Here is a 27,916-nt window from a genome sequence, read left to right as displayed (position 1 = left end):
ATACATTTTGTATGCAGTCCAGGACAGTCACACTGCACTCAGCATGGCCCAGGCAAGCCAAAAGGTTGGTCACCTATGCAAAAAAGTTTGATGGGAATGAAACAGACCAAAAACGAACATTCAAAATAATCCAGTAATCCAAGTAAAAAATAAACCAACAGTATCGTATGGTTTGCAGTAATTCAAGAAAATAGAGAAAGCTGCCTGGGCAAGAAATTACAACAGGTAAACTCACTAGGATTACCCTATTTCATGGATATCAAAAGCACGTCATTGTGAAAGTAATTTCACCTCTTTACAAAACACAAACAGAAAGGTTCTCCTAACTATATAAAACCTGAAGAAACGCAATCTGTCCAAACATCTGTCAGTAAATGCTACACTGATGAACCCAAATGTTCAATGCCTACTCAAGCACTGATTAGGAAACAAGATCTCAGTTGGTCGTCACCCGGTCCAGTTGTAGTTGAGTACTGGACAGTTAGAGTATACTCTGAAATGTTTCCTCCAGACTAGCACACTTGAAACAGTAGATTAACGTTCATGGATATTAGAATTCCTCCAAAATGTATTAGGATTATGTTTCTAAATTTTCAGTAACTTAAAGCTGAAGTCACACAAGTGAGGGAAAGCATCTTTCTTCCACACTGAGGAATTGGCACTATCTTCTCTCCAAAGAAAATTCTTTAAAAAGAATCAAAAAATAAGCATTATCATGCACTCATCCCATTCCTCTCCTGCAAAGTTCTGCTAAGAACACCAGTCACATGAAGAAAGCAATTCAGGCCATCCTGAACAAGTATAGTTATTACTGCACAATGGGTAAATAATAACAAACACTTCTAAAGACATCATTCCTATACAGGGAGGCAAAACAAACAAACAAACAAAATAAAAAAAAACCCAAACCAAAATAAAATCCAAACACATAATTCAAGAAAGCTTGTATTTATTTAAACTTCAAAGGAGTCAGTTTGGAACGTCAGAAAAACACTATACACCTATATACAAACTTAAGAGCATAACAAAGCAACTGTTACCGTTTATTAACAACCAGTTATAACAATATAATAGAAATAAGTCCTGACTATGGGGAACAAACATGCTTCGAGGTTATTTAGCTGTTTTTGATCGTAGTCGTCGCTTGATGATTAGATGATCGCTTTCCTTCTTGTTTTGTTCCACAAAAACCTGAAGAAAACATTTCAAAAGTTACTCGTCTTTTTACACAAGACTGACAAGCTCTTCTTGACCCATGCAAACATATTTTTTCCCCAAATGGATTTCAGAATGGCATTTGCTTATTATCTTTTAATCAGAATTCTATAGGATACAGAGACTGTTTTAATGCAGCTTAATCAGAAGGAACAAATAAGGAGAATGTACAAAATCCTGTTTATTTCTAAAAATGTCCACATCCAAAGAAAACCTGAGGGCAGCTTTCACTTCAAAATACTTATTTTCGAATGAGCATTCTAATGCACATTTTGTGAAACATGAGGTGTTCAGAAAACATTTTTAGCCTAAGCCCCTGTAGCTTTGACTTGCCCAGAAATTCACATCTCTGTTCAGATCCATGTCCTCAGAACTACAATGAGAGAATAAATCATCTCATTTCCTTCATCCTCTAACAAAAACCAAAAACATCCCCTAACAAAAAAGGGGATTCTATCCCCCTCGTCCATCAAATCAACAGAAAATTCAGTGGTATATTATGGTGTGGGCAAATGATCACTAAACAGAACAGGAAAAGGACTCTAACAGAATTAACGGATGCAGTCCCAACAGAGTAAGAACACTCTTAGCACCATAGCTGCTGACAGAATAATTAAATTCCATTTCATAATATACTTGGTTTATAAATGATACATAAAATGTAAACTAAAATATTCAGACACTGTATTTATCCATCAAGGTTTTCTGTTGCTTCTATAGCTGAAACCGTGTATAGCTTCAGGTACGGATGCTTAAGGCAAACATTCAAATTGAGTATGAAAAACAAATGTGACTCAGAAGTCACTGGAAGTTAGGAACTTTGGCAGGAGTTGAACAGCGGGCCTAACTTCTGTGCTCTCAGAAGCACAAGGTAGAGTCAACTTCCTCTGTATACTTGCAGATTTTTATTCAAGTAGTAAGCAATCTCAGAAGAGATGAATAAATGCATCATTTATTTCATAAATTGAAGAACAACTTAACATGGCAGACAAGTTCTCTAAGAACATATACATTAATAGCCTACAGCAGAAACAAGCCATTCTACAGTGCCTACAAAACAAGGAATAAATCTTACTTATTCGACACCAACCTTTAGAGTGAATAATAGAAGGAGTGCTTTGAAGAAAATCTCCAACTTTTTGTAGTGCTCCATCATTCGTTCTAGTCAATCTTCTACCTGAAGTACGTACTCGCTTTCTTAGGAAGTACTTTTTTCTGGATTTCTGTTTAATAGACACGTGAACAAGAAGTAAGAGCATGTTTCAGCATTATTTTAGTTCAGTGTTATCTTAAGCTGACATTTTGAGCTTTGCTACTGACACCTCTGTTTATTATGCTAATGATACTACAACAGCAAGTAACACAGACAGTTTTATACCCTTTAGGGAGTTGTCAAAATCTCAGCTATTTGAAGTTTCTTAAAGTTTGCTAATGAAGCAGTACAGCCCAGCCATTATACACTCTTGGGACAGACTGACTTGCCTACGGAATTTAATAGGAAGAGGTCATAAGAGTTTAAGATTCCCATTCAGGTATACAGACAAGGATAAAATACTGCTGCATAAGAATGTTTACTCCTTTCCCATGGCCACACAATTAGAGAAAGTCCCAAACTAGCTTCCAGACTAGAACAAAAACCAACCATTTTCTTGTCACTTGTAGAAGGTGAATTAAAAGCCGCGGCAGACTTTGTATTTTTTGAGTTCTCACTTTTCACAAAATCCTGGGAAAATAAGACAAGTTTTAGCCACAAATCTTTTGGAAAGAACAACCATTAGTTATATCACAAAAGCAAACTCTTTCAACGCTTTCAATGTGTTGAGTAATAGGGAGGTATTTGCTAGTGGTAACTATTCCAGTGTGAATCAAATACTAAATAAGCATTCAGTTACACAAACGGGTTGGTAGCATTATTAAGATATCAGTATTAGACATCCCGTGATGCCATGCCATCTCCATACAGAGTGGACTTTTTTCTCCCCAGGACTCATATGAAGCAAAACTGCGTGTTGACAATTCACAGGAAATACTTAGATATTTCAGACAAAATGGAAAGCGAACGTATAAGAAGTCTAAAAAGCTGACTTATGTCTAGAGATTTTCAAAGAAAATACACAATGGAGTTCAGACAAATTCTTTCCCTTCTCTTAAATCATTATGACCCAGCTTGGCTATTAGTTTTGTTTCATTAAAGCTTGGACTCCCCACACCAAGGTTTATCGACTAAATGCTTCAACTACTTTCCTGAGATAGAAATAGCATTTTTTAAAGCTTAAATGAGAAATGGTAGAGAGGCATCAGATATTCTGTTTTCTGTTTGGTCTAGGTCATACCTCATCCATGTCATCACTTTTTCTCTTCTTTCTTGTCTCAGGCATTTTCACCCTGGCAGGTGACATGCTGCCGTGCTGCTTTATCTCCATCTTATCAGGTTGCAGAGGTGTCAGTTGGATTTCCACCTGTGGTTTTGGGAACCGACTAGATCTTCCATTTTCTGTGGACGCTTCAGAAGAGTCGAGGTCAGTTTCCAAATGCTCCTGAGAGCACAGAGAAATTTTAAGTGCAAGTGCTAAGGTAGCCACGAGAGTAAAAAACTGTAATGCATCTGGAAAAGGATATGCAAACATGCAATTTTCCAGTTGTTAGCTTACAGAACTTCTAACAGAAGCAGCAGCCTATTTCAGTTACAGCAGAGTTTAGCCCTTCATTCCTAGAACCTGTTACATTTAAAATTATTGTTTCCAATCTACGGTCACAGAAAAAACTGTCCATGATAAATTGAGCCTGATGCTTTACAAGTCATTTTTCTCAAGGGCACAGACAACCATTCTCGTCATACAATTAACTGACATGATTTTCTTCATCTCAACTCTGCTGCTTCAGCAGTGGGCAGGAACAGGAGCTTTTGACTCAAGTGTTTTATTATCATCCAGCTTACTTTTAGGCAGTTTGCGCTTCCTCTTTTACACTAGAGTTGCAGAGATCCACCCAACCCTGTTTTTCTCGGCAGGAACAACAAAGTCAGAGCTGTGATCACCTGGACTCCTCCTTCTCTATGGCAGGAATTCAGCTAGTAGCTAGCATATCGAAAGCGAGTTCAGATGTTGAACAGAACTGCTACTTTACAAAAGTTAGCAAAGTTAGAAATCCCGCAGGGGAAGAAAACAAGTTCAATTTGCTGTGCCCATTTCAGTGGCTCTATCCACTGTTTTCCAGGTGACTCATTTAATCATTTAAGCCACATCATAAGCATCACCAAGAGGAAAGTTTTCAACAGCAAAAAAGGAATTCATCACACAATTGTTTCAACAGCTCTTATTCCTACCAAAGGCTATAAAAACAGGTGATCTGATCACCTTGAAAAGGATAAACAAAGCTTGAGAATTGTTAAGAGAACTCAAGACCTTTTCCTACCCACTCCCGATCACGATCAGAACAACTACAACATTTTCAGATTTGAAGTTGCATACTAACCTCACATTCATTTAATGAAGTGACACTGCTAGGACGTCGAGATGATGAATAATTGCCTTTAGCTTCATGTCCGACTGGAATACTTTCTTCATCTCCATTTTTAGTCTTGCTTTCTTTTTTCATAGGCTGTAAGTGTTTAAAATGAGTAAAGATTAGGCTGTGCAGCAGACCTCCAAAATATTTTGAGTTTTCTTAAGGTACAGTGTAAAACCTCAAGCTCAGACACCACGTGAACATGTAAGTTGAAGCACAGCACAAGTCTGTGAAGGCAGTAACATCCATTCACCGTGTGATCTTCAGGTTCACCCTACTGACTCTCACCAACAGTCTCATTCACTACTCTGCCTCCAAAAGAGACCAAGTCAGATGTTATTTAGGGACAAAATCTGTAATGCTGGTCATCTTGTCATCTATTTCCCCCATACTCTCTGCACGCTCACAGCTGCTATGTTAGAATGCCAGAGGCTAAACCTCTGCCTAATCTTCAGTGTCCACACATATGAATACACGGAAAATTGAAGGGGAAAGTTCCATACAGTTCTCCTGTATGTAGAGAGATGGTGTTCTAGTGAATAAAATATTTTTGAGAGCATGAGAGCACATGCCTGAGTGGAAGACAGAAAGAACCAACAGGTACTCGTCACTGAATATGTAGTTAAAGGAGTCTATGCTAAGAAAAATGAGTCTAACTCTTGGGAGATTTCCAGTCTCTCCTAAGAAAACAGCAGAACCAAAAGGGGTTAACAAGACTTTAAGTACATATTTTCTATAAATATAATCATACCTTTTCATTTACAGAATGATCCATTCTACCGTGTCTTTCTTCAAGTAAAGGTACTTCTGGCAAAGACTGGGGGCTATCGCGGTTAATGCACTGTTTTAATTCCTTTATAAAGTCATCTTTGTCAGCCAGTTCTTTTCTTAACTCTTCTATCACACTTTCATTATCCTAGTAAACACAGTAAAAATTGCTGAGTTGCAGGATTGGCAAAAGGAATTAACATACACAAGCAGCATTGCAATTACGTAGTGGCAACCGTTTTAGAATTGCAGGCTAAGACAGTAAACTAATCAAGAACAATGACATTTCAGTGTTTTGTATGGTCACTGTTACAAGTGCAGTAGTCACAAAATTGCCTGGGAAAATGTAAAACAATATATATTGATTCTTCTCTTTTATTCTACTCCTGTGATTCAGCCTTCCTCTTAGGATACAAGAACCCGAGCTTTTCTTTGTTCATGAAGACCCCCGAAATGTGAGAATGTCAGCAGTTGTAGGGGAGGTTTTGCTACCAGCACAGCTCTCTTCCCAGAGAAGGAGAATCCAAACATTCTCAAAAAGCACAACTCATTTGGTCTTCCGTTTAGCTTCTGAAGTTCCATGCTATTGCTTAGATTGGCTATCCTGATTTAAAGCTGGGCAGTGAAATAAAAATGCAACTTCCAGAGATCATCCCCCCTCTGCCTTTGATGCTTCCCTGCATCTCTCCTCACATCCCCTTCTGTCTTTTCATGCCATTATAGATACTAGCTCAGAGAAGGCAAAGAAAGTGAGAAACCTGAGACACAACTCCTATGCGACCAAGTATTGAGCCTAGCTTGGGATCAAGAAATGCTGTGAATTATAGGAAAAAGTTACGGGTGTCCAGTCTAACCTTAGGATCAAAAGCATCAAACTGACGTCTGTTTATTTGAACTACTAAAAATTTTGAAACTCTAGTCACTAACAGAAATTCTGTTTCTGAAGAACAAAAGTAAAATCTGGTGCTGTTCTGGTTAGCGGCACACGATGTCAATACGACAGTGCTTAAGAACAGGACTACACCCAACATACAAAGAGCAGGCATAGCGTTTTGCAGAATTTATGGGTAGCAAATCAGGCAGGAAGAAGAGAGAGCTGACCTTGCTTGAATCCTTTAAGGCAGATCGTTTCAGTTCTGCTATTTCTCTCTCTTTTTGTATGGCATTAGCAGCCAAAGTTTTGAGCTGCACTTCCAAAGCTTCTACTAACTGATCTCTCTCTTCGCGCCACTTCTGAAGACTGCGGTCCTTTTCCTCCAGCTGGGCAACAAGTCTTTCCTAAACGAAGAAAAGATTAACGATGAACAGCACTACTACACACCAAACTGTTCTAACAGTTTGGTAGGTAGCACTGTTTTACAGTCTTAGTAAATGCATGATCTCTTCAAGATCCACAGGAGCTCCAGAACTATTGCACTACAAACTACAGAAGCAAAACCATGCTTCTGTTAGACAATCTCTATTTCTCTCCTTGAGAAAGATTATTATTAGTATTATTTGAGGACCTCCTCTTCGGTTTCCTCAATTAGTGATTACTAACGAGCTTGAGGAAAATAAAGTCGCAGGCAAAGTGACAAAAATACTAAGCTCACATCCCTCTCTGCTGCTTGCAGAAAACAAACAAATCCTATTGTTCAAAATGTTTTCTTAGACTAATTAAGCAGTAATTCATTTTTCAACTGCAGCTTTCTTATTTAAGTCCCACATACGTTACATTTCATGATGTACTTAGGAAAGCTTTGTCTTTTTGTGACCCTCCTACTCCTTCCTTTTCCAAAACAAGCAGTTCTCATATGGGCTTCGTCACGTAAGAAGGCAAGGGGACTTGGACAAGCTACTCTTACGTGCCCATACTGTTAGTACTGGGCTTGAAGTTGTCTCCCAGCCACAGACACCGGATGACTCTGCCAGGACCTTGTCACTTACAATTTCTGCTTGTTGCTTTCCATGACGTTGTCGGTCCTCAGCAAATTTCTTCATTTCTCTGTTGCGAAGATTCTCAGCTTCTTTTACCTGATTTAGGAGTCCTTCTTTTTCCTCCAGCCACTTTTTTCTATCGGTTTGATACTTGGCCTCACTTTCCTATTTCAAAGAAACCAGAAATGAAATACCAAGTCATCAAGGAATGAAAGTCTTAAAAGCCAGGTCATCGTTAAATAGACTTGTTTCTACAAGATCACAGAAGCATTAGCAGTCCTTACTACAGAATATTCCCAAGTGCATGTACTGGGTACTCCTCAGTTCTTTTCCATTTAAAAATAATAATTTTCAGTCTTTCTCATTCAGACCGGAGGGACTCCATAGAACATTTTTTTTTTTTCTTTATAAATGTTCTCACAAGCGTTATAGAACTTACACCAAAAGTCACAGAAAGAAAAACCATTTTAACTTAAAAGTGTCTAAGATTTTATGCTGCCTTGCAGGAGACATAGAAAACTTGCACCTCCTTTAGGGTTGAAGGACAAAGAAACCTAACACAATTTATGCTGTAGGAATACTCAATGTGTACTCAAGGACGTCACTCCAATCCACAACAACTTTGTGTCCTTTTCTATCGCAATCAAACCTATTGTCAGACATACTCATGTATAGCATAGAGCACCTGAGAAACTGCTTGGAAGAAAAAAAATTCTTTTAAGCAAGGAAAACTAAAATTAGACCCTCAGCACAACAAAAAAGGCTTCCCGGCGATATAGTTAGGTGGTTTTGATATTTTGATAGCTATAAGACTTGTCCAAGCAACTACTAGAAAAAAAGGTTTGACAAATATATCTTAAGTTATAATCTGCTTTGAGTTAGTATTCCTAGCTGTACCTGGTCCTTACTGCACACTGCACTGCAGGTTTTACAGGAAGTTTCTTCATCAATATAACAGTTTACTTTATCATGATAGAAGTAGTCTACTAAGTTGAAGTTACAACCTTAAAGTTAAGTTACCTTCAGCTCTTTTTGCAGCTTTATTAATTCTGTATTGTTTCCATTCATGTTTGCCTTTTCCCTTTCCCTATCCTTTTGCTGACGGTCAATATTGCTCTGGTTCTGCAGTACTCTGTATCTCTGTTTCCATGTCTCCAGTTCTACTCAGTATGCAAAAAGAGGTTAGACATCATATCGTATCAAGTGTATATCTGAAATACCATATTAATGACTTTTTACTAAAGCCACTTATGTTTTACCTGCTATAGACACAAAGAAATAACAGAAGCCTTTAACAAGTAGAAATTTGTTGTTTACTATGGAACATTAATGCCTAAGTCAAATGAAAACGGAAGTGGCTATCACAGTACATCTAAAGCACCATCTAATGCATCACTACCCCCTTTCCACTGAAAAATTACCTGAAACTAATCTTTCATTCTCTTCTAATTGAGCTTCTAGCGCTTGGGCTTGTTCATGTTGAGTCTCTTCTTGTTCTTCTAATGTCATCCGCAAAACTTCAATTATTTTTTCTCTTGCAAACAGATCTGAAGGTTTGAAAATTTACAGATGAACTCCCTCTTAGTTCCCGTATTCTCCCCCAAAGAGTTTCCAAATCAAGCTTCCCCCATAACCAAAAGCTCTCTTGAAAGAAATAGAGCATCTCTATTGAAATATTTGCATACAAATACATACAGAGTTCTTAAGTGAGTCTTGCCAACTTGCTTTAAGTGAGAATTCTAGGGCTAGGGACAATCAGAATATGGAGTTTATTACATGAGAAAATAATGTAGTTCAACTGCTCTAAGTTCATCCAACCTACAGAATCTGTTATTGTAGAACTTGACATTTCAGTGGTTGAGTTTTCTTCAAAAGGTCAACTAAAACAGCACATAAGCAGCAGACTTTTTTAAAAGCACACTAAACCTACACTTTCTGGGAAACTTCTTCCAAATCTGTTGCTTTACTTTCAAGTTTACTTGATAAGAGTCATACAATAACATCAATAGCAGTGCTTGACTTTGTAACATCCAGTTTGGAGTTTCTCAAGTCATGTTTTAAAATATAAATGCATAAGACTCACCGAAGTCATTAGCAGTGTGACAACATTGACATGGATACCACACACACACACAGAAAAATAATGGCTTACCATCATGTATTTTCTCATATTGTCTGGAGACTTCTTCCAACCTTGCATTATTCAACAGCTCCTATATTTCATGTTGAAAGAAAAGCATACACAGTTAAGACATTTCAATTAACTTAATTGAGATGTCACTCAACAGAATCAGGTTATATGCAGGTATTAAACATGTATTTACTACGCAGATTATTGTATTCAAAGCAATCTGCCAGTGCTCTGCAGTGACAAATGATTTGAACACCTTTCATGGTCTACCACTAATTTCAGTTGGCTACTTTCATTTTACCCCAATTTCTGTAAGCTTTTTCCTGTTGCTTGGAAAACTTGCATCATTCATTAAAAGAAAAAAAAAAAAAAAAGAAAAAAAAAAAAAGTTCCAGTAGAATAGGTTGTAAGATATTTTCCTGCTTAATAACTAAATTTTAATTATTAACATCACTGAAGATGAAAATAAAGAAAAAAATATATATGTCTTATATTAAAGAGCCTCTGGAAATCAGTCTATTTCTCTTCAGGTAAATACCATTTTTCTTCCCACTTAACAGCACTTTTCACAAGACTTAGGCTTGAGGTTTTGGAATTAGCACAAATACCAAAAGCAAGGCTACTGTTACTACAGAGATCATAACAAGTCCCCCTCCAGAAGCGGATTAGCCATTCTTTTCACAAACGTTATTCAAGACTACCAACAAAGTTTACTTTCCACTGTTTGTTATCTATATGAAACCATGTTTTGACTTCTGGTCTCCTCCATTTTTAAGCTTCACAGTTAAGGTCTGAGCAAACAAGTTCTAATGATGGAAAGCCAAGTATACTCTTATAGAAGAAATATCTCACTTGACTACAAACCTCGCTTTGTACTTGCAGAATTTGTTTCTTGGCATCCGGAAGTTTGTCTTTTAAGTCTGCATACTCCTCTTCTTTCCTCTGCAAATCTTTTTTCAAATTCCATACAAGGACAGAGCTCTCAGCAAGGACCTTTTTTAGCCTTATGTTAAAAGTAAAGAGACAAAGAACATTACTGTACGCATCACACGGAAACAGCATTTATGGCTTAATCCAGGCCCTGCCTGTTGGTTTCTATTTGTAAACAGAATCTTAGATCTATCTAGACCGGTGACAAGACTTAAACAATTACTTTCAGATTTCAGCTTGCTTCTCATAATCGGATTCTGAAGCAACAACTACTTCAGATTGTATTCTGAGGGATATACAACAGAACCACCAGAAATCCCCAAATTATTCTTTGCTTCCTTGCACGCTCCTGTTTTTCCTTTGAACTCAAGTAGCGTAGCAAAGCATCCTAACGCAGTAGCTTGGCTACTGATAAACGTGCACAAGCATTACGTCAACGGGATGTTCACAAGAACTAGTTTTAACTCTAGCTCATTCTCAAAGGGCTGTAAGTTATCTCAGGGGTTACTTACGATTCAACAGTTTGCATTTTCTCCTTTTCACTCTTTTCCTTTTCCCAAAGAGAGTGTTTCATCCGCTCCAAGCTGTTTTTCAGCTGCGTAACTTCTTCCATCAGATTTGCTTCTTCGTTACTTAACTCTTCAACCTTTCTGTCCGCGTTAGCAGACTTCTCTTGCAGTGCTGCCGTGACTGTTTCTAGATTTACAATAATAGATTCCTTTTCCTTAAGTAACTCTTTGAGTTTTGTCACGCTGTCTTCCTTTGTTCTGAAAGCCTCCAGGAGACATTCAAGCTCTCTTATTTTTACCTCACAGTTGGCAACTTCCTCCTCAAATTGTGCAATTACTCTGTGATCTTCTGCAGCCTTTTTTTCAAAGTCCCGAGTTTTCTTTTCTATTTGCTCTTGCAACTGATTCATCAGATCTTCTTTCTGACTCCCTGGATTTGCAACCTCACTCAGCTTCATTTCAAGTCGATTATTATAATTTTCAGCATCTTTCAGTCCCTTCTTTAGGCTTTCAACATCTTGAAGCAGTGCTTCGATCTGCTGACTTTTTTGGGAGGAAACATCAATAAGACTTTCGCATACTTCCCAAATCCTTTCGAGACTGTAGTAAAAGGAGCGGTCCTGTGCGAGATCTGATATAGAAGCAGTCTGTGACTGAATGCATGCAGAACTAATTTGAGATCTCTCCTGTTCATCTTCCTCAGAGCCTGAGGAATCCTTTACATTGACTAAGTCAGTGTCGATAGCATAGGACTCTAAGTGGCGTTTGTATAACTCACCTAATTTGGTCTGCACTGCTTTTACTTGTGACACTTTATCAATTATGTCTTGTTTGGCAACTTCTATAATGTTATTCAGTTGAACGTTTTTTTCTTCTAGCCCCATATTTACGGATCTCTGTTCATCAAGTTCAGAAGCAATTTCCCGGTACTCAGCTTGACACTGCTGAATTTGTTCACAGAGCTCAGCAGCTGTTTCTTCGGAAAAAGAGAGCTTAATACGCAGACTTGTTACCTGCTTACTGAAACTTTCTTTTTTATTTTTTTCTCTTCTGCAATGTTCTTCAAGCACAGCTAAGTGACTTTCCAAGGCTTCAGTTCTTTCCCTCAGTGCTAGTACTTCCATATGGTACGCCGAGCACTTCTGTTTCATGTATTCAATTCTCTTTTGCTCTAGAGTGCTCTCTTTCTTTCTCCCCTTCACAGTAACTGAAAATAAAATATATATATATATATATATATATATATATATATATATATATATATATATATATATATATATATACACGAAACAAGAAAAGTAATGCAGCACAGTTAAATTCATCAGAGCTTATCAATACCATTTTGCACAAATCGTGCCCACACAGCTCAATATTTTTGATTAGTACTTTAATGAAATTGACAAAAGAAACAGTACCTTTTCATCCCTAGTGAAATTCAGAAGAAACACTGCAAGAGGACTGGAAGTGTAAAGACAAGAATTGTGCAGAATATGTTGTCTACGGATTTAAAAAGGGCTATTCCTATTCAAATGGAAAACTTTCTTTCTTTGCCAGCAGTGTCACCTTGACCAGCACGGGTGGTTCACAGCACCAGTACATGTACAAAGAAGCAGTGTTTCACAGGAGTGAGCAATTAGCAGATCATCACCAGTTTTGATGCTTGCTTCAGAAAAAATTAAAAAAAAAACAAACAAACTAAACCAAGCACTTGAACAGCTGATGCTACTATCCAGAAGAGCAGCAGCAGCAGCAGAAACGATCCAAAAGAAACTGCTTTAAAACTATTACCTAATCTACAAGTGCATCAGCAGATGAGGAAAGAGCAGCAAAAAGGAAATAAATAGTGCAAAAAGCTTTTATTTTAAGCATTCAAAAATGAACAGCGTAGGACCTTCTGCAAAAGGGATATTTACATAACAGTTACTTCTATTTACAGTTTAACACGGGATTTTCTCCTCATACCATAAGGTATGCGCTTCACAAACTTTTGCTTCCATTCCGGAATAGGAATCAATTTGGTTTTTTGGAAGACACCTTGTTCAGCGATGGAAGAAACTGTACCTTTCTTTGGAGGTGGCTCTTCCACAGTAGGCTTATCTTCAAAACAGCGCTTTCTGCCCACTTCCAACTCACTTTCCTCACGCTCCTTGAATTGGCCGCTTTCAATTACTTTATTAGAGTTCTCTTCTGCCAGTTTTGTTTTAACGGTAGTTACAGTCTTTTCCTGTATTGATATAAGATCAGTTACATTGAAGCTTAACAAAAGGACCACCTAAGTCACAGAAAACTTCTGTAGGCAAATATTTTCACAAAACTATACAGCTACAACGTTTATCCAGTGACCCTAAAGATATCAGTTACAAATCTCAGTAACGGCAGGAACAGGTACACCTTCAGATAAAGACAAGCACAATGCTCGGTCCAGTACACAAGGGAGAGCAAGAGCCTAGCAGTTACAAAATACAAGACTTGTGCACAATCAAGAGGAGTTCACCAGAGTGACAGAATTAATTATAAATGTTTTCAGAGCTACTTCAGGCTACCACACATCAAGGTAGAAAATAAGAAGAAAAGTCACCAGAGGTGGTATGCACACACGCTTAGTCAAGCTAGTCTTCAATATTCAGGAGCTGGCAGTACGTTAGTCAGGAGAGTTTTATCAACCGCATAGAATGTAGAGGTACCCTGGCCATCCACCAATACTTCAATCTCCGCTCAATATACTCATACTGCTGCTCTTCCTTTGACGTAGGAGTGTGAGGTAGCAGTTGGTGGAACACACCGATATTTTTGTTGCTTGACTTAACAACAACTATCTTCAGATTAATTTGAATTGTTTGAAACTGTAAACAAGTACCAACTACATACAAAAAAATCAGTTTCACAGTTTTACACAAGTGAATTGATTACAAGCATAGGGTTAGGGATGGGTTTTTTTCCCGTCAGTGTAAAGGTACTGAGATGTGTCAAACTCACATAGTCTTTTACTTTTTCTTCTAAATGAGATCTTAAGTCTTGTAGCTTTGTAATAACAGCATCTTTCTGCACCACAATGTCTGTTAGCACTTGAATCCTTTCGTTTTGCACATTCATTCTCTGGGAAATAAAAAAAATATTCAGTCATCAGCTTCTAAGGTAGGGTTAAGTAGCTGAGTTACACAATGCATTTGAAAAGCAAGTTCAGCTCAGATAAGCTTGGTAAGAAAGCTACTACTGGAGCCTACTGGAATTGCATTCTGAGCTACCACAACTTGGTATTAAAACAAATAATCTTACACAGGATTTTCTTGATAAAGTTACCTCGGTTGCTTCTTTAAGTTGCTCAACAGATTCATCCAATTTAATCACCTGCATTTCAAAGTCTGTAACACACAGAAAAACTTGCATTAATAAGTAGCCAATAGGTCGTTTATTAAGTAACCCATTTTCCCAGATATCCTGATGTTGGAGTAGATTTGAAGAAATTAATTCATTTGCATGTGGCCTGCACTTATACAGACAACTTTTGAAACACTCTGTATTTGTTGGAATGAAAAGGTCGCATCAGCAAGATGTAAAGAGCAGCCAGGACTGCGGTGTAACAGCAAAATCAACATAGAGACACTTAACCCCACACTTCTGAAAGCTTCAACCTGCTAGTTGCAGTTGAAAGGGGAAAAAAAAAAAATAAAATGAAATAACCAGGAACTATGCAATTGTTCAACCTGAATACACGCACAGAACAATCATTTTATACTACATACAGGCTTTATATAATATACAGGCGAAGGTTCCAAACACAGAACGTCTCCTCTACTTCCGGCTCAAATTGGTTATTTCTACTCCAGATTAGTGAGCTGTTTCTTTCTTCTACCTGTCACATCACACAACTCACCTTTGTTCTTCTGTCTCAGCTCTTCCTCGGTTTTAAGTAGTTTGGCGTTTTTCTCTGTCAGCTCTTCTTTGGTCTTCATTAGTTCAAAGCTAGTTTTTTCCAGCTGCTTCTCAAGCCGACCGATAGCTTCCTGCGGGTTCTCTAGGGATGCAATGAAACTGTGTGCTGCCTCAGCTTGCTTTTTAATATCCATGACATCATTCTGCAGAGAATCAAGAATGCCCTCAAGATCAACACAGGTGTCAGGCAAAACGCTATGTTCTCCACCCTGAAACGTAATTTATTGTCAGTTAAAGTTGGTGAACAGCTACACTACGCAACAGCTGTTACTTCTACAGATAGTTTGGACAGCCACTGTGAAGTCAACCACATAAAAAGTTTTTAATTCCAGCTTCAAAGCCCACCTTGCAAGTTCACATACAACTCAATAGACACTTGTATGGGGGGGGAGGGGGGGTGGAAGATATGAACTGGCAATCTAGCAACAGCTATTATAGCTTATAGAATTTGACGACCCACTATCACACTCCTTTTTTATATTACCGCAGATACATCTCCTGCAAATTTAACGTATAAGCTAGGATTCCCCTTTTTTTTTTTGGACACAGGGTAATTTTTCATTTTGTGTTGCAGAAACATACAGAAAAGCCGTCAAATTGCCAAAGCTTTCTGAAAGGCTCATCAACCATTCCTACTAGATGAAGAATAGATGCATCTGGCTCATCACACAGCAACACAGCCTGCATTTCCTTGAAACAAGCCTTTTATCTCCATAAGACGTGCCCATACCACTTAAATAGTAAAAAGGAAAATATTTAAGAAAAAGCAAAAACAGAAAATACCAGGGGTCCAGCTCGTTCGCTGCAAGGCAGACTGTTTAACTGCCCGTCGTCTGGGCTGTTAGCATAACCACTGACAAGTTCCTTGAAGATTTCAAGGCGCTTTTCAGAATTTTCTTCAAGCCGTTCTCGCTCATGGGAAAGGCATTCTCTGTAGAACAAACGAGAAAAGATACGTCAGCTAAAAGCCAACCCACCTCAACCACTTCTTTAGCACAGTTAACCGTTATTAGCACAGTTTCTTTCTGTAAACAAAGATGTGTCTCCGTTTTGGCACCACAGAATAATACACAGACATAGCTACACTGCTACACTGACATCGAAACGTATCTCCCCACTCCCCAAGATCTGCTGGAGGTTGGGGAGAGCAGCAGCAGATGACAACAGATGCAAACATTTACTAGAAGACTTCCTTCCGAGCTCCTCAAGCCAGAATAATTCTGTTTGCCACTAAGAGAGCAGTAACTAAAGATACCCACCTCTCCTCAGCCTCCACTGTATTCCTCCTAAAATTCACAGTCCAAGAAGAAACTGCTTTCTTCACAGAGACCAAGTCAGAGTAAAAGAGCAAGTCCAGTACAGTAGTAGACTATTCTTTCCTCCAATCCAACTCTCCGCAACACGGGAATATACCCTCACCTTTCTTTTTCAACCAATAACTTTAACAACATTTAAAGCTAACTTACTTGAACTCCATTTCCTGCTCAGCAAAATATCGGGTAAATTCTTGGGCCACTTCATCACGAATTTTCAGTTCCAGCAGTAACTTGTCCTTCTTCTCAGCAATAAGTTTGTTCTTCAAGTCTTCTACAAGATTCAGCAGTGCCTAGGATAACAGCGCTGTTCAGTTTCTCATAAAGCAGTGGTTTCCCTACAACTGAGTTTTTTCCCTTCTCTCTATTTGAAGTGACCTCCCACTTCTTTTATTAACTTATTCATAAACAGGAGCCTTCACAATTAGATTGAAGTCTTCGTCTGATTCTAGCTCAACAACTTACAAGCTTGCTCACAGAAGTCGTTTGCCAAGAAATCTAAAGCAGGTAGTTTATATAGGATTCAGCTGTCACTTTGCAGATGCCCTTTTTTTTTTTTTGAGGGTGGTGGGAGAGAGAATACTAATCAAATGCTACCAAAATATTCTCTAGCCTTCTGTTCCTGCCTCTTTGCCCTATCTAGAAGTAACTTTTAAAAGAAGCAAGGTCCTAAAATAGAATAAAATATCTGTATCCTTGCTATGTACTAACCACAGCTTACCAGAAGTACATAAAGACAAGTCAACATGTCTCATTGCTCAATTTCAATTTGGACACATTTCACACAGCTTTCCCACACGAGACTATAAGTCAGAGCCATTCCAAATTCGTCCACAGACAGGAGGGGAATTAACTCTTGGAAAGGATAGATAACAGCAGGACAAGAGCAAATGGTTTCAAGTTGAGGGAGGGAAGATTTAAGTTGGATGTCAGGAGGAAGTTCTTTACAGAGAAAGTGGTGAGGTGCTGGAACAAGCTGCCCAGAGAGATTGTGGGTACCCCGTCCCTAGAGGTGTTCGAGGCCAGATTGGATGGGGCCCTGGGCAACCTGGTCTAGTATTGAATGTGGAGGTTGGTGGCTCTGCACGTGGCAGGGGGGTTGGAGATTCATGATCCTTGAGGTCCCTTCCAACCCTGGCCATTCTGTGATTCCACATAGATCTTAACATTGAATTTACGGACGGAAAGGGTGCACAGAGGGAAGAGGAGGGAGATGGACGAAAAGAAGGACGTTGTTGTAAGCCTCAGGGATGCACTAATTCTTAAAGCAGTCCGGGCACTTACTGAATATTCTTCTTTTCCTATCAGGACTTTATCTTCTGCATATTTCAGGACTGTTTCTTCTCCTGACTTATTATGTTCTTGCTCCATCTCATAGTCATCATCTTCCACTACATCTTCTAGGGTTCGGTCCCACAGAAAACCAGTGCTTCTCCTTGGGATGGTCATCTTAGAGCAACAAGACACTGATGACACGCTTGCTGAGTTCTGGCCAAATGACTCATCACGAGGAGGAACGGATGCATCCGTAACTATAACCTACCCAGGAAATAAAAGAACAAAGCCATCAGTATTCCTTCAACCTTGACTAGCACTTCCAAGAGGGACCTGCTGTCATTTCCCCTACGGAGCTTACTACTCCCTTGGCCTACGCTTTGTTTGGTCACTGCTTAAACCAGTTCTCAAGAATGTAGAAAGGAGTTACTGCAGACTCCAATCCTCCTCTTAATCTCAAGACTTTCACTAGCCCAACAACGTACAAGAACTGCCACTCCACTTCATGTAGCCACAGGTTTCTGCTTTTGCTTTCAGTTTCCAGTTGCATTCAATGCAATTGAACGCCATCTTTTCAGTTCTTTCTTTTGCACAACCACATCACCCTGCTGGGAAAGTAGTCCCTCTACTTTCACACTTAACCTCCTTAGATACGGCCACAACCCAAGGGCACACATCCACCAATCACGCTTCAGACACAAATTCCCCAACACTTCAAACACTTCCATCAAGACTGTAGCACTGATCTGACAATTTAACTTCTTCCGCGTTATATCATGGCGCTCATTCCTACCCATTCTGATTAACCTCCACCTTCCCACTGAAGCCTCTTATGGCCGTAACACAGCCTTTCAAACTCCCTGCTGCTCCAGTTACATTGTCAACGCCTGACCTGAACAAGATTCAAAATTACAATTCGTATGGGGTAGCTGGATTTGCTTTCCTAGGTGAGATCGTATTTTGAGAAGAGACAAAAATCAAGTAAATAGTGGAGAATTTCCTCCTGGTATAACAAGTTGCTTCTTGTTGGGCTGAATACCTTTTAGGAATGAGATCCTCAGAAGATGCTTCTGCCCTCACACCCCAAAGAAACACAATGACCCCAAGGGAGACTACAACACACTCACTTTCTGTGCAATAGCTGAGAACCTGAGCACGTTGAATGTTTCATCACAGGCTGAAGCACACTGGCTGATGTTTACTAACATGTGTATCTTCCCTTTTCCACTGAAGAATCCCTGAAGAAAGTGCGTCAACTTACTCTCCCGAAACGGTATGTGCTGCTGCACCCTGTGGAGACAGAAACCACAACAAATCCCATTACCAGAAGATAACGACTTCAATACAGAATAAGAGCTATCCAAGTGGAAGACAACATATTAAGAACTGCAGTAGTCTTCAAATCGTTTATATATACACGTACACAGATATATACACATACACACATATATACACACACACACTGTTTTTGCTAGTATGCAGAAAGGTTGTACAGTTGTTCCAGCTACTGCGCAGCCATTATCTTCTTGGACAACCCACGAGAATATTTAAAACAAAAAGTACGTTCAACATTCTCTCTACCTTTCTCTTTCCCTTACCGCATTTGTGACAATGACCTATCTCCTTCTAAGAAAACAGAACAGTATCTACTTGTAAGAAAACCTCACCTCTCTGGTGAGGTTGCATGCTGGACTCTTGACAGCTACTGAATTCTGCAAATAGTGCGAGAAAGCTTCACACAGTTACACTCCGGCCACAACACACACGACCCATAAGCAGCTCTACTGCAGGACTGCTAGACAAGAGCCGTTTTAAGAAAGTGACTATCAAAGCCATCTATCAATATTATAAGCGATGAAGCTTCAGTACATTTCTTCTGTACTGTTAAAATTTCAAGTGAGCAGGACCAGAAAATAAAACAGTTCTGAATGCATCAAAGCTCTTCAAGAAGCAGCTAATTTTAAACCTTCTTACCTTGAAAGGACACACAGATAAGAGACTAAACCGCTAGCTAGGCCTATTCTCATCTTCTTTTAAGCACTACAGAATTTGAGTAGGCTACCAGGCACAGTGTTATGAAACAAGTGAATTTGTTAAAGCACGCGATGGCATTTCCCAAGCACAGAGCACACTTAATCTTTGGGATAGAAAGACATCGTCAAATGAGAACCTATAGAGAAAGCTGCTCCTGAGCAGTAACATCCAGCCGTGACTGTAAATAAATACTACATCTGTCTAAAACACAGAAAGTTCTGTCTGCACTCATTTAGAGCCCAACCGCAGGCAAAAGTAGCAGGTAGGCTTTTCTTCTGTCTGCATTTTGTTAGCCAGATCAGAAAGAACGATGAAGTCACATCAAGATTTGGACCAAAAAAAAAAAAAAAATCCAACCACTTTATATTGGCTAGGACAAAGCACAGCTATATCCCCGAGGAAAACTGTTACTGCAGAACTAAATTATAAAGACAATTACTTCACAAAGGACACAAAGATCTAAAATTTCACTCATTTACAGTGAAAATAGTGAAGAGAAATTGTATAAGTTATCCCAGGATTTCTTTGTGAAAGCAAGGCCAGAAGAAACAATGTTAAGTTGCTTAAGTCTACAATAACACGTTCAAAGATTTAGAACTTGAAAGGTTTACTTAAAAAAAAAATCAAAAATCAAAAATAAACAAAGCAGGCAAGTTTATAGACCTCTTTGTTAGATCAACAGGGCTTCCCACAACTGCAGAAGTCTACATATAGTTTTCACTCATGCCTTAGTTTTGTACTCCGCATTTTTAACAATAGCTTAAACGTTGCACACATTTAATACCTGAAATCTGTAACTGGTTTACAGTTTGGACAAGGACTTACTTTGACTGCTGACTGATCTTGAGTGCACTGATACACTTGCTTAGAGTCAGGAGAGACATATTGATATTTCCACTCTCTTTCAGTCTATCACCTTCATTGCGCGTCTTGGTATACCTCTCTGAGCCAGCAAGATCACACAGGGATAATCTGAAGACACATAAGGAAAATTAAGTTTCCCTGCCTTGGAACGTGCACCGATTATTTTCATTTCTAATACAACCACTCTTCCCAAAGGAAGAATTTCTTGAACCCTCCCGTGCTTTTTAATGTTGCTTTCCTAGTGAAGTTGCACACTACTTCCTGCCTAACGCTTCTTCAACAAAGCTTCCGTTTTTCTGCCACACGCTTCTCTCAGAGGACTTACATTAGTTCAGAAGTTCAGTGGAGCAGGACAGAGGAACATTGTGCTGAACAGAGGGCACAAGATACAGGACAGCACTGCAACTTGATGGTTTAGTACTGCATGACGATAGGAAATGGGGACCCACCACTCAAACAGGAGGCTCTATCAGGGAACGTTGTGTACGTAGCCTAATACCAATACACCAACACTGGAAACAACTGACAATTTCACCCCAGAAGAAGGAGGGAACTCTGCTCTGAACTTACTCGTTGACTCGTGTCACTCGTGGCATTTCAAGGTCTTCAATTTTTAGTAACTTAATGGTAAATATACTGTGGCTAAAAGGAGAAATTTAAAAATCACTGAGGAGAAACGAAGCAAGATCAATAGACTGAAATACATATATTTTTTAAAATCTGCAACATCTCTTCAAAACGCTGCTGGATCTATTTGAGATTCAATTAACTTCATAATTCTACTAGATGCATTAAGCCTTTTACAGAGACATTTCTATTCGGCTTATTTTGCTTTGTTCCATCCCCAGACCACCAATAGTTAGGTGGAAGAAGGCTTAGTTATTCTGCTGAGAGTTTTTGATAAAACAATTGGCTTTTGTACACGCTTATCTGCTTGAAAGACTAATCCTTCTAGTTTAAAGTACTAGAATCACATTCTGTCACAGGATATCAAATTGAACACTCGATACCAAGCCTTTTTAAAGCCTTTTCTCCCACAAAAGCCATAGGCAATATTTTAATTTATCCCTCTTCCCCACACTATCTTCCACCCAACGTCAGTCAAAGCTTCCCACCTTCGGCTGGAGCAAGTATTCAGCTTTGTGCTTGCAAAACTCCGGTGTTTCTGTCCCAGTTTAAAAAGTCTAAAAGCTTCTTTAGAATCAGAGACCTGAACCCACTGCAGACCTTTCAGAAGAAGGAAAAGCGGTTTTGTGAGCTTGATTAGCAAAAGGAAAAGTGAACAAGAAAATGATGTATACAAACAAACAATAATACATTTAGTCAACACAATAAAAGATTTGATTAAGTCTGCTTCAGACACACGATACGCTGATGAGAGATAAGACTAAGATTCTTCCTCCCACGGAAAAGGGCAAGGTATAGTACGCCTTTGCATTCAAGCAGACATTTCCAGAGCTAAACTGAACACATCTAAGAGTTTTCTATCTCGGAAGAAACATTATTACAGAAATAAGACTTTTCCATGACTTGCAAGCTGGGCAGTTTGCAAAGCTTTCCAGTTACCTTTTACGTAAGAATATCCCTTGATGTCTTGAGCAAGGCGAAGCGTCTTTTTTTTCTTGTCATCTGACATAGGAGCCAGTAAGTCATAAAAACATTCATTGTAAATCTCAAAAAATGAAACCCAAACAGAGAACTTTGAGAAATCATCTAGAGATAACCCGCTAGCTTGTTCTGATCCTTTTGAGCTATTTCCTACATCTGCAAAGTAGAAAATATTACAAGTCAACCTAGAGACAGCAAAACTAATTGCATTTAAAAATAAGTAACGACTAAGATTACAGCAGCCTTGTTAATTAAAGAAAACTTTTCCCGGACAAGAACCACGGACGTCCCCCACACAGAGAGCATCTGGAAGTCATATGCTTGCCCTACACCTTTGCAAAGACACATCCACTTTAGAGCTTGCTTTTTCACTCCCAAAACCTCATCTAACATGTCTAGTTGGGTTAGAAATATTGTGAACCCTTCAAAGGCTTTACAGTGCAGAGAATTGAACTGGTAAGGTCGCCTCGTTCTGACTTTTTAGGGAAACTTAGTGTTTAGGTAGTTCTTAAATGCCCTAAAAGCCTCTCAGAATATCACTAGGGATCTTATCACAAGCCATACCCTTTCCCTTTGTTTTACTTACACCTCATGCAAAACACCAGCTTATGCTAGATGTCCAAGTGGTCTCCTAACCATTTCATCCCTTCTGTTTTCTGCCCAGACGTCCTGCCCGTTATTCCAATCCATCACAAATAAAAGCCAAATAATCCTTTTATTATTAACATTAGCCAAAAGTCAGTCCTTGACCTTAGCAGTTAGAAAAGCTTCTGTATTGTTTAATACAAAACATACCCTTAGAATCAGCCGGTGCTTTGCCGTTAGTGCTATTGCGATGGTCTACCTACAAAAGAAAAGAGAGACTTTAGGATTTATTATTGAAGCACAGCACCGATACACCACCAGTTGCTTCTTTTTTTTTTTTTTTTTTTTTTTTTTTTTTTTTTTTTTAAATACAGCCATATGCCCTCGCAGAAAGCAATACAGCATAGGTCCAATATGCCAACACCAAAATCCTGGCTATGCATTATGACTGGTTCAGTGCACTCATACACTCCTGCTTTAAGTCCTGTTTTTAACCTTACTACTCACTCCTGACAATTCCTTTACTATCACATATTTCAGCTTGCTGATTCAGGGGGAAAGAAGAAAAATTGGAGGAGAACCCCAAACTGGAAAGAGTTACTTAACAGAATGATTTTCAATAGCCCAGTTGTAGTCTGCATATTACCCTTGATTTCATGAAACTAGGACTCATGAAATATTTTTCTTATTGGCATTTTCATAATTCAGGACTTCCATATCTTATGGCTTACCAGGTCAACTCTCGGAAACTAAAGTTAAGGTAGAACACTTGATCACTTAACATAGGTAAGCAGCTTATTGTTTCTTCACACAGGCTGTCAAAGTGTTACACAACTGAAATTCAGTCTAAGCTATTTTCTTTGTCCAAACTTCTTAATAATATAAGACAGTTCCCAGCATCCAGAACTTATGACGTTCACACACGTATAATCAGTTCCCAGGCTTCAGACTCTGAGTGTTGTTTCTTTAAAAAGCACCCCAGAAGAAAGAAGTTCCCATCTACCAAAGAGAAGAAGAGGAGTCTCACCTACCAGACACAGTATGCTTAAGAAGAAAAAGTTTTAACCGAGACATTGTCATCTACACAACACCCACCCAGATCTGGCTTTTAAAGGCAGCAAAGCTTGCAGCTACTCAGTTTATAAGCTCAAGTATTTTACCTATGAACATGGCTCTCAAAACTAGAGGAGGCACCTCTATCACTGGTCACATCTCATCCTACTCCCTTAGAGAGCTAAGATCGGCATACAGCTGTTCACTGCATTTTCTTTCCACATCCTCACTAAACCTAGAACAGTTTTACACACCTTTGGTTCATGCACACGTAGAAGACAGGTGTTGTTCTTCCCCGGGCATACTTAAAGATCACTGGAGCCAGATTTAACACATGCCTGCGCTCTCAAAGTTATTCAGAAATAATTTGACTGCCACCTGCCTTTGACTCAAACTTAACTACCTCATTGATAAGATCAAGCTAACTCCACAACTAAAATACCCCAGTATGGTGTGGCATGCCACTAAGACGATGCTTCATTCTTTTCTGACAGGAACAGAAAGATGAATAAACAACTAGGTGTGAACACACGAGCCTCTTTCATTACACAACGGGCAGGATCACATCGAGCTCTCTCAAGATGCATGCACTCATCGTTGCTTAATGAAGTAGCCTCCTACCCCTCTCGTCAGACGAAGCAATGAATTTTTCAGAGCAGTTTCTTCTCTCACTTGGTCTTTAGTCAGTTTTATGTGATCTCGCCACCGAATAGGTTTCAGATCCATTTTTGCATATAACCTTCCTCCAATAGTTTTAAACAACATCTCCATCGTCCTTGGCAAAATACCAACATCATCGTCTGTCCCTGTAAGCAATACACGAAAGAAAGGCCCCGGTTACTATCGTGAGCAACGTACAAACATAAATGAAGACAAAGATAACTGATTCCAATCTCAAGGCACACACAAAGAATTTAGAGGCCAGTTACAGTCTGAAGCAATGTTTGCAGTGTTACTAGACTGCTTCTGAAATACAACACATTCCTTAGACATTACAGGGCATCACTTGAAAACAGCCGGGATACTCTGCATAAGCTTAGCCTTAAGAGAAGGGGGAAAAAAAACTGCAACAAAAACCCACATTTAACAAATCTGCAAATTTTGAACGGTGTTTTCCAGGCTTCCTCTCCTCTCTGAAACAATCCTGACGTACAACCAGAGAGATGTCTCTGCTACAATGCTGTATTCATCCCACAAACCTTCCTAACAAATAGCTACGAGCCTTGTAACTATTGCTCAAGGAACTCAACTTCTTTCCCCGCTGCCTTTACTTAGAGCTCAAAAAAGACAATCTTCTATGATATTGTTATTACTAAGGCCAGAAATTTGAAAAAAAATGGAAATAACCTGATCAAATGTTTCAAAATGTTTAATCTCTGCCTACAATAAATCAAACAAACTCAGACATACTTTCTTCAAATAAAAAACAGTATTTAAGATGCATACTGTTATTGCAGGAACCAAAACCAAAGTTACTCTAGTGTGGACTGACTGACACCCTTCTCACATACTGATCTACAGACCGTTTATTTCCACAACTTTCTCTCACCCCTGAGATTTGGAGTACTTGGACAAGGAAGTCATACACATCTCTCTGAAAATCCTGCTGGCTTACAGAGGACTATCACTGCACGCATACACAGATTTGGGTAGTGACTACAGTTGTCACTTTAATAATATATGTCATGGAAGGAAACTTTTAAGGCTACTAATATTCAAAAGAAGGCAACATACAACACCTGTTGAGTCACTGGGTAAGAAGTCACAACATCTCTCTCTTCTAGAAGTAAATCCCACTTTAAGAAACTAATTCAAGGAAAAAACATTTCTACTCTTACCTTGGAATGTGTAGGTTTTCCCAGCATTTGTAATGCCATACGTAAAAACAAGACGATTACATCCTTCTAGGAAGTCTTGCACTGGTTGCTTCATAGTACCTTCAAAGAATTCTTCTTGAGTTGCTTCGGGTCCAAACACCTGAACGTTACCAAGAAGCTGGTTAATCTCTTCAGTTTGTTAAAGCAATCCCTGCATACTTGTAGGAGTCAGATACACGTTTATAATTATAAAGAGAATTCTTAAGAGAAACTTGTTTGTTTCATATTGAGTAACAGAAGACAAGCAACTTCTTCCACAAACAACTTAAAAGCATTTAAAGATAATTCATTTACTCGTGAAAAGGTGAACTTCTGTATCGTCTGTCCTGCAGTTTTTTCAAGCAGTCGACTCAAGGAGCTCTTAGGGGGTTTCAGTATAACGCTTGTTGAGTCCTCAAGTGAAACACACCCCTATTAAAAGGAAGCACAAGTAATGCAGGCATCAAGAGGGTTTTAAAAGGCCATCTTATGGGGAAAAGAAAACAAGTATACGTTAAGGGTAGGGTTTTTTTAGTTGTTGTATGGTTGTTTGTTTGTTTGTTTTTTCTCTAAGATTAAGTAAACGCCATACCTGTGATCCATTTGCTCTTTCCAGCGCTGTAAAGGGCTTAATACGCAGGCACACTTGTATGTGTGCCCTAGGCTCCAAACTAGACCGCTAAAATTGAAAGAGCTGGAAGTTAGAAATCTGACCAGATCCTCTGTTTGATGATTAGCACATTAAGACAGCATTCTTTTCATCAGCCTGTTGTAACAGACTCATTTGATGAAGTTTATTGGAAAAGATCCAATTAGTTTTAATATTAAAGCTTTCTTACCCGGCTCATGTCTGAGCTTGAAGAAGCTGAACTAAACTCATCAGAGAGATTTGTTTTAATATCTTCCACGTTTACTAGTCCTGTTCTTTCAGGTAGCTCCACGCTAGCTACATAGGATGGTCTGAAAAGTTTATCTTCGTCTGAATTCGGTTCCATCCTGCAAGATAATACAAAAAGAAATAATTCTTCACTCTTTCAACACACGATGTAGAGTTCCTAACCTCACACAGGTACTACGAGACTAAGTGATATCTGCAGTTTGCTTTGCGTGCATGGACTGACTCTTGCTTCCTCTTCCTTTTCTGTTCTACTCAACTTTCTTTATCTCAAACCCACAAGTGCGACCTTTTTCCTATTCTCCCCTCCATCTCACTACAAGGAGCAAACCGTGTGGTGCCGAGCTGCCTGTCAGGTTCACTGCACCACAACTGCCCATCAGGAAAAAGCCTTTTGCGTGTAGCACAGCCTTGCCAGAGCCACGATGGCTGATGGAAATAGTCACAGGTATCATTGAATAAAAGCAGTCCCGCTCCACGTAACCTTTCCCATCATCTCATTTTGCAGCTAGAGTCTCCATTTGGAATAAAAGCTTATCAAAATAAAGCAGTGCAATGGCTCATCCCTGTAGCACCTACTAAATCGTGGGTATTATAAAGGACAACCCGATGCAGCTTAACACTACACAGAACTCGGAGGCACTGTGAAGTCTAATAGGTAGCTTCAGCTGTTTAGAGGACACTAAAAATCAGAAAACCTCATGCCAGAGTACAACTGTTGGTTTTTAAATCCGCAATTTAACTCCTTCAGTGTATCTCATCTCAGCAGAGGTCTGCTACAGAAAGGGAAGTGGAATTGATTCAGCGTTACAAATAGTGGACAGGCGGGACACCAAACTAGCCGTTAGGAAGCACGTCTGACTTAAGAATACCTGCGTATTTTGTCCGCACTTCATTCTCCTGCTGCTTCTCCCCGAGACACTACAGGTGCCATCTTTGCAGTTTACATTTGCACTCTGAAACAGCTTGTCAGGATACCACTCATCCAGCACGGCAAAAAGCACTCTAACGCTTCGGAGCTGCCCGGCTTCCTACAGCTCGGACAGCGGCTCGGCTGCCTTACAACGCTACACCTGACGCCAAGCCCCAGCAGTGCGCACACAGCGTCCGTCAGCGCCAATAAGCAATAGAAAACGCTTGTTAAACTTCAGCGGTTAAAGCCGCCGACGGGACCAGCGCTGGGTCACAGCCCCTTCGCTCGCTGACAGCACTGCCTCTCACGCAGTCAAGTTCCCTTCTCCGCCAGCAGCACAAGAAGCCGGGACGTGTCAACACACAGCTCAGCCTTCCTACCCGACCTGCAAAACGCAGGGACCGAGTCGGACAAGGCTAGGCAGACATCGCCGAAAGCCACGCGGAAGGTAAGCGGCGAGGCGTTCCCTTCTCTCTAGCCTACGGCTGTCGAGCACGACGGGCAGCTGCCCCGAAAGCAGGGGAAAGCCTGCTCTGGAATATCGCCCGAGCTTCAGCAAACGCCGTCCTACGGGAAAGAAACGGACCCGCGCCGAGCAGGGTCGCTCCCG

The 27,916-nt window shown here is 39.6% G+C and overlaps 1 protein-coding gene across 1 annotated transcript; it reads right to left on the bottom strand.

The window, feature by feature from the left end:
• Positions 1-941: 941 nt before the first annotated feature.
• Positions 942-27,916, bottom strand: LOC116241186 (kinesin-like protein KIF20B). Its single transcript, XM_090144645.1, has 32 exons — positions 27,266-27,916; positions 26,338-26,494; positions 26,091-26,177; positions 25,814-25,930; positions 25,481-25,619; positions 24,264-24,448; positions 22,800-22,848; positions 21,963-22,160; positions 21,512-21,623; positions 20,967-21,038; positions 20,358-20,504; positions 18,626-18,788; positions 17,508-17,762; positions 16,377-16,516; positions 15,694-15,841; positions 14,852-15,119; positions 14,278-14,339; positions 13,954-14,073; positions 13,039-13,201; positions 10,981-12,184; positions 10,403-10,541; positions 9,560-9,620; positions 8,829-8,954; positions 8,428-8,567; positions 7,417-7,572; positions 6,592-6,768; positions 5,474-5,638; positions 4,690-4,815; positions 3,549-3,752; positions 2,858-2,938; positions 2,302-2,438; positions 942-1,186 (listed from the first exon to the last, which is right to left on the bottom strand). Exons 2-32 carry the CDS (start codon positions 26,491-26,493, stop codon positions 1,114-1,116), a joined length of 5,370 nt encoding a protein of 1,789 aa, XP_090000771.1. The 5' UTR covers position 26,494; positions 27,266-27,916; the 3' UTR covers positions 942-1,113.

Source organism: Phasianus colchicus, chromosome 8 (assembly GCF_987193195.1).
Source record: "Phasianus colchicus chromosome 8, bPhaCol1.hap1.1, whole genome shotgun sequence".
Lineage (NCBI taxonomy): Eukaryota > Metazoa > Chordata > Aves > Galliformes > Phasianidae > Phasianus > Phasianus colchicus.
The sequence above is the reverse complement of the archived record's forward strand: the minus strand, read 5'-3'. Positions and strand labels throughout refer to the sequence as shown.

Coding starts and splice junctions, on each gene's coding strand:
- LOC116241186 (XM_090144645.1), bottom strand. CDS start 26,493: ATGGAACCGAATTCAGACGAAGATAAACTTTTCAGACCATCCTATGTA. Junction 16,517..17,507: donor TAGGAAAAGAAGAATATTCA/GTAAGTGCCCGG, acceptor CTGTTATCCTAG/GCACTGCTGAATCTTGTAGA. Junction 4,816..5,473: donor ATCATTCTGTAAATGAAAAG/GTATGATTATAT, acceptor AAACACTTACAG/CCTATGAAAAAAGAAAGCAA.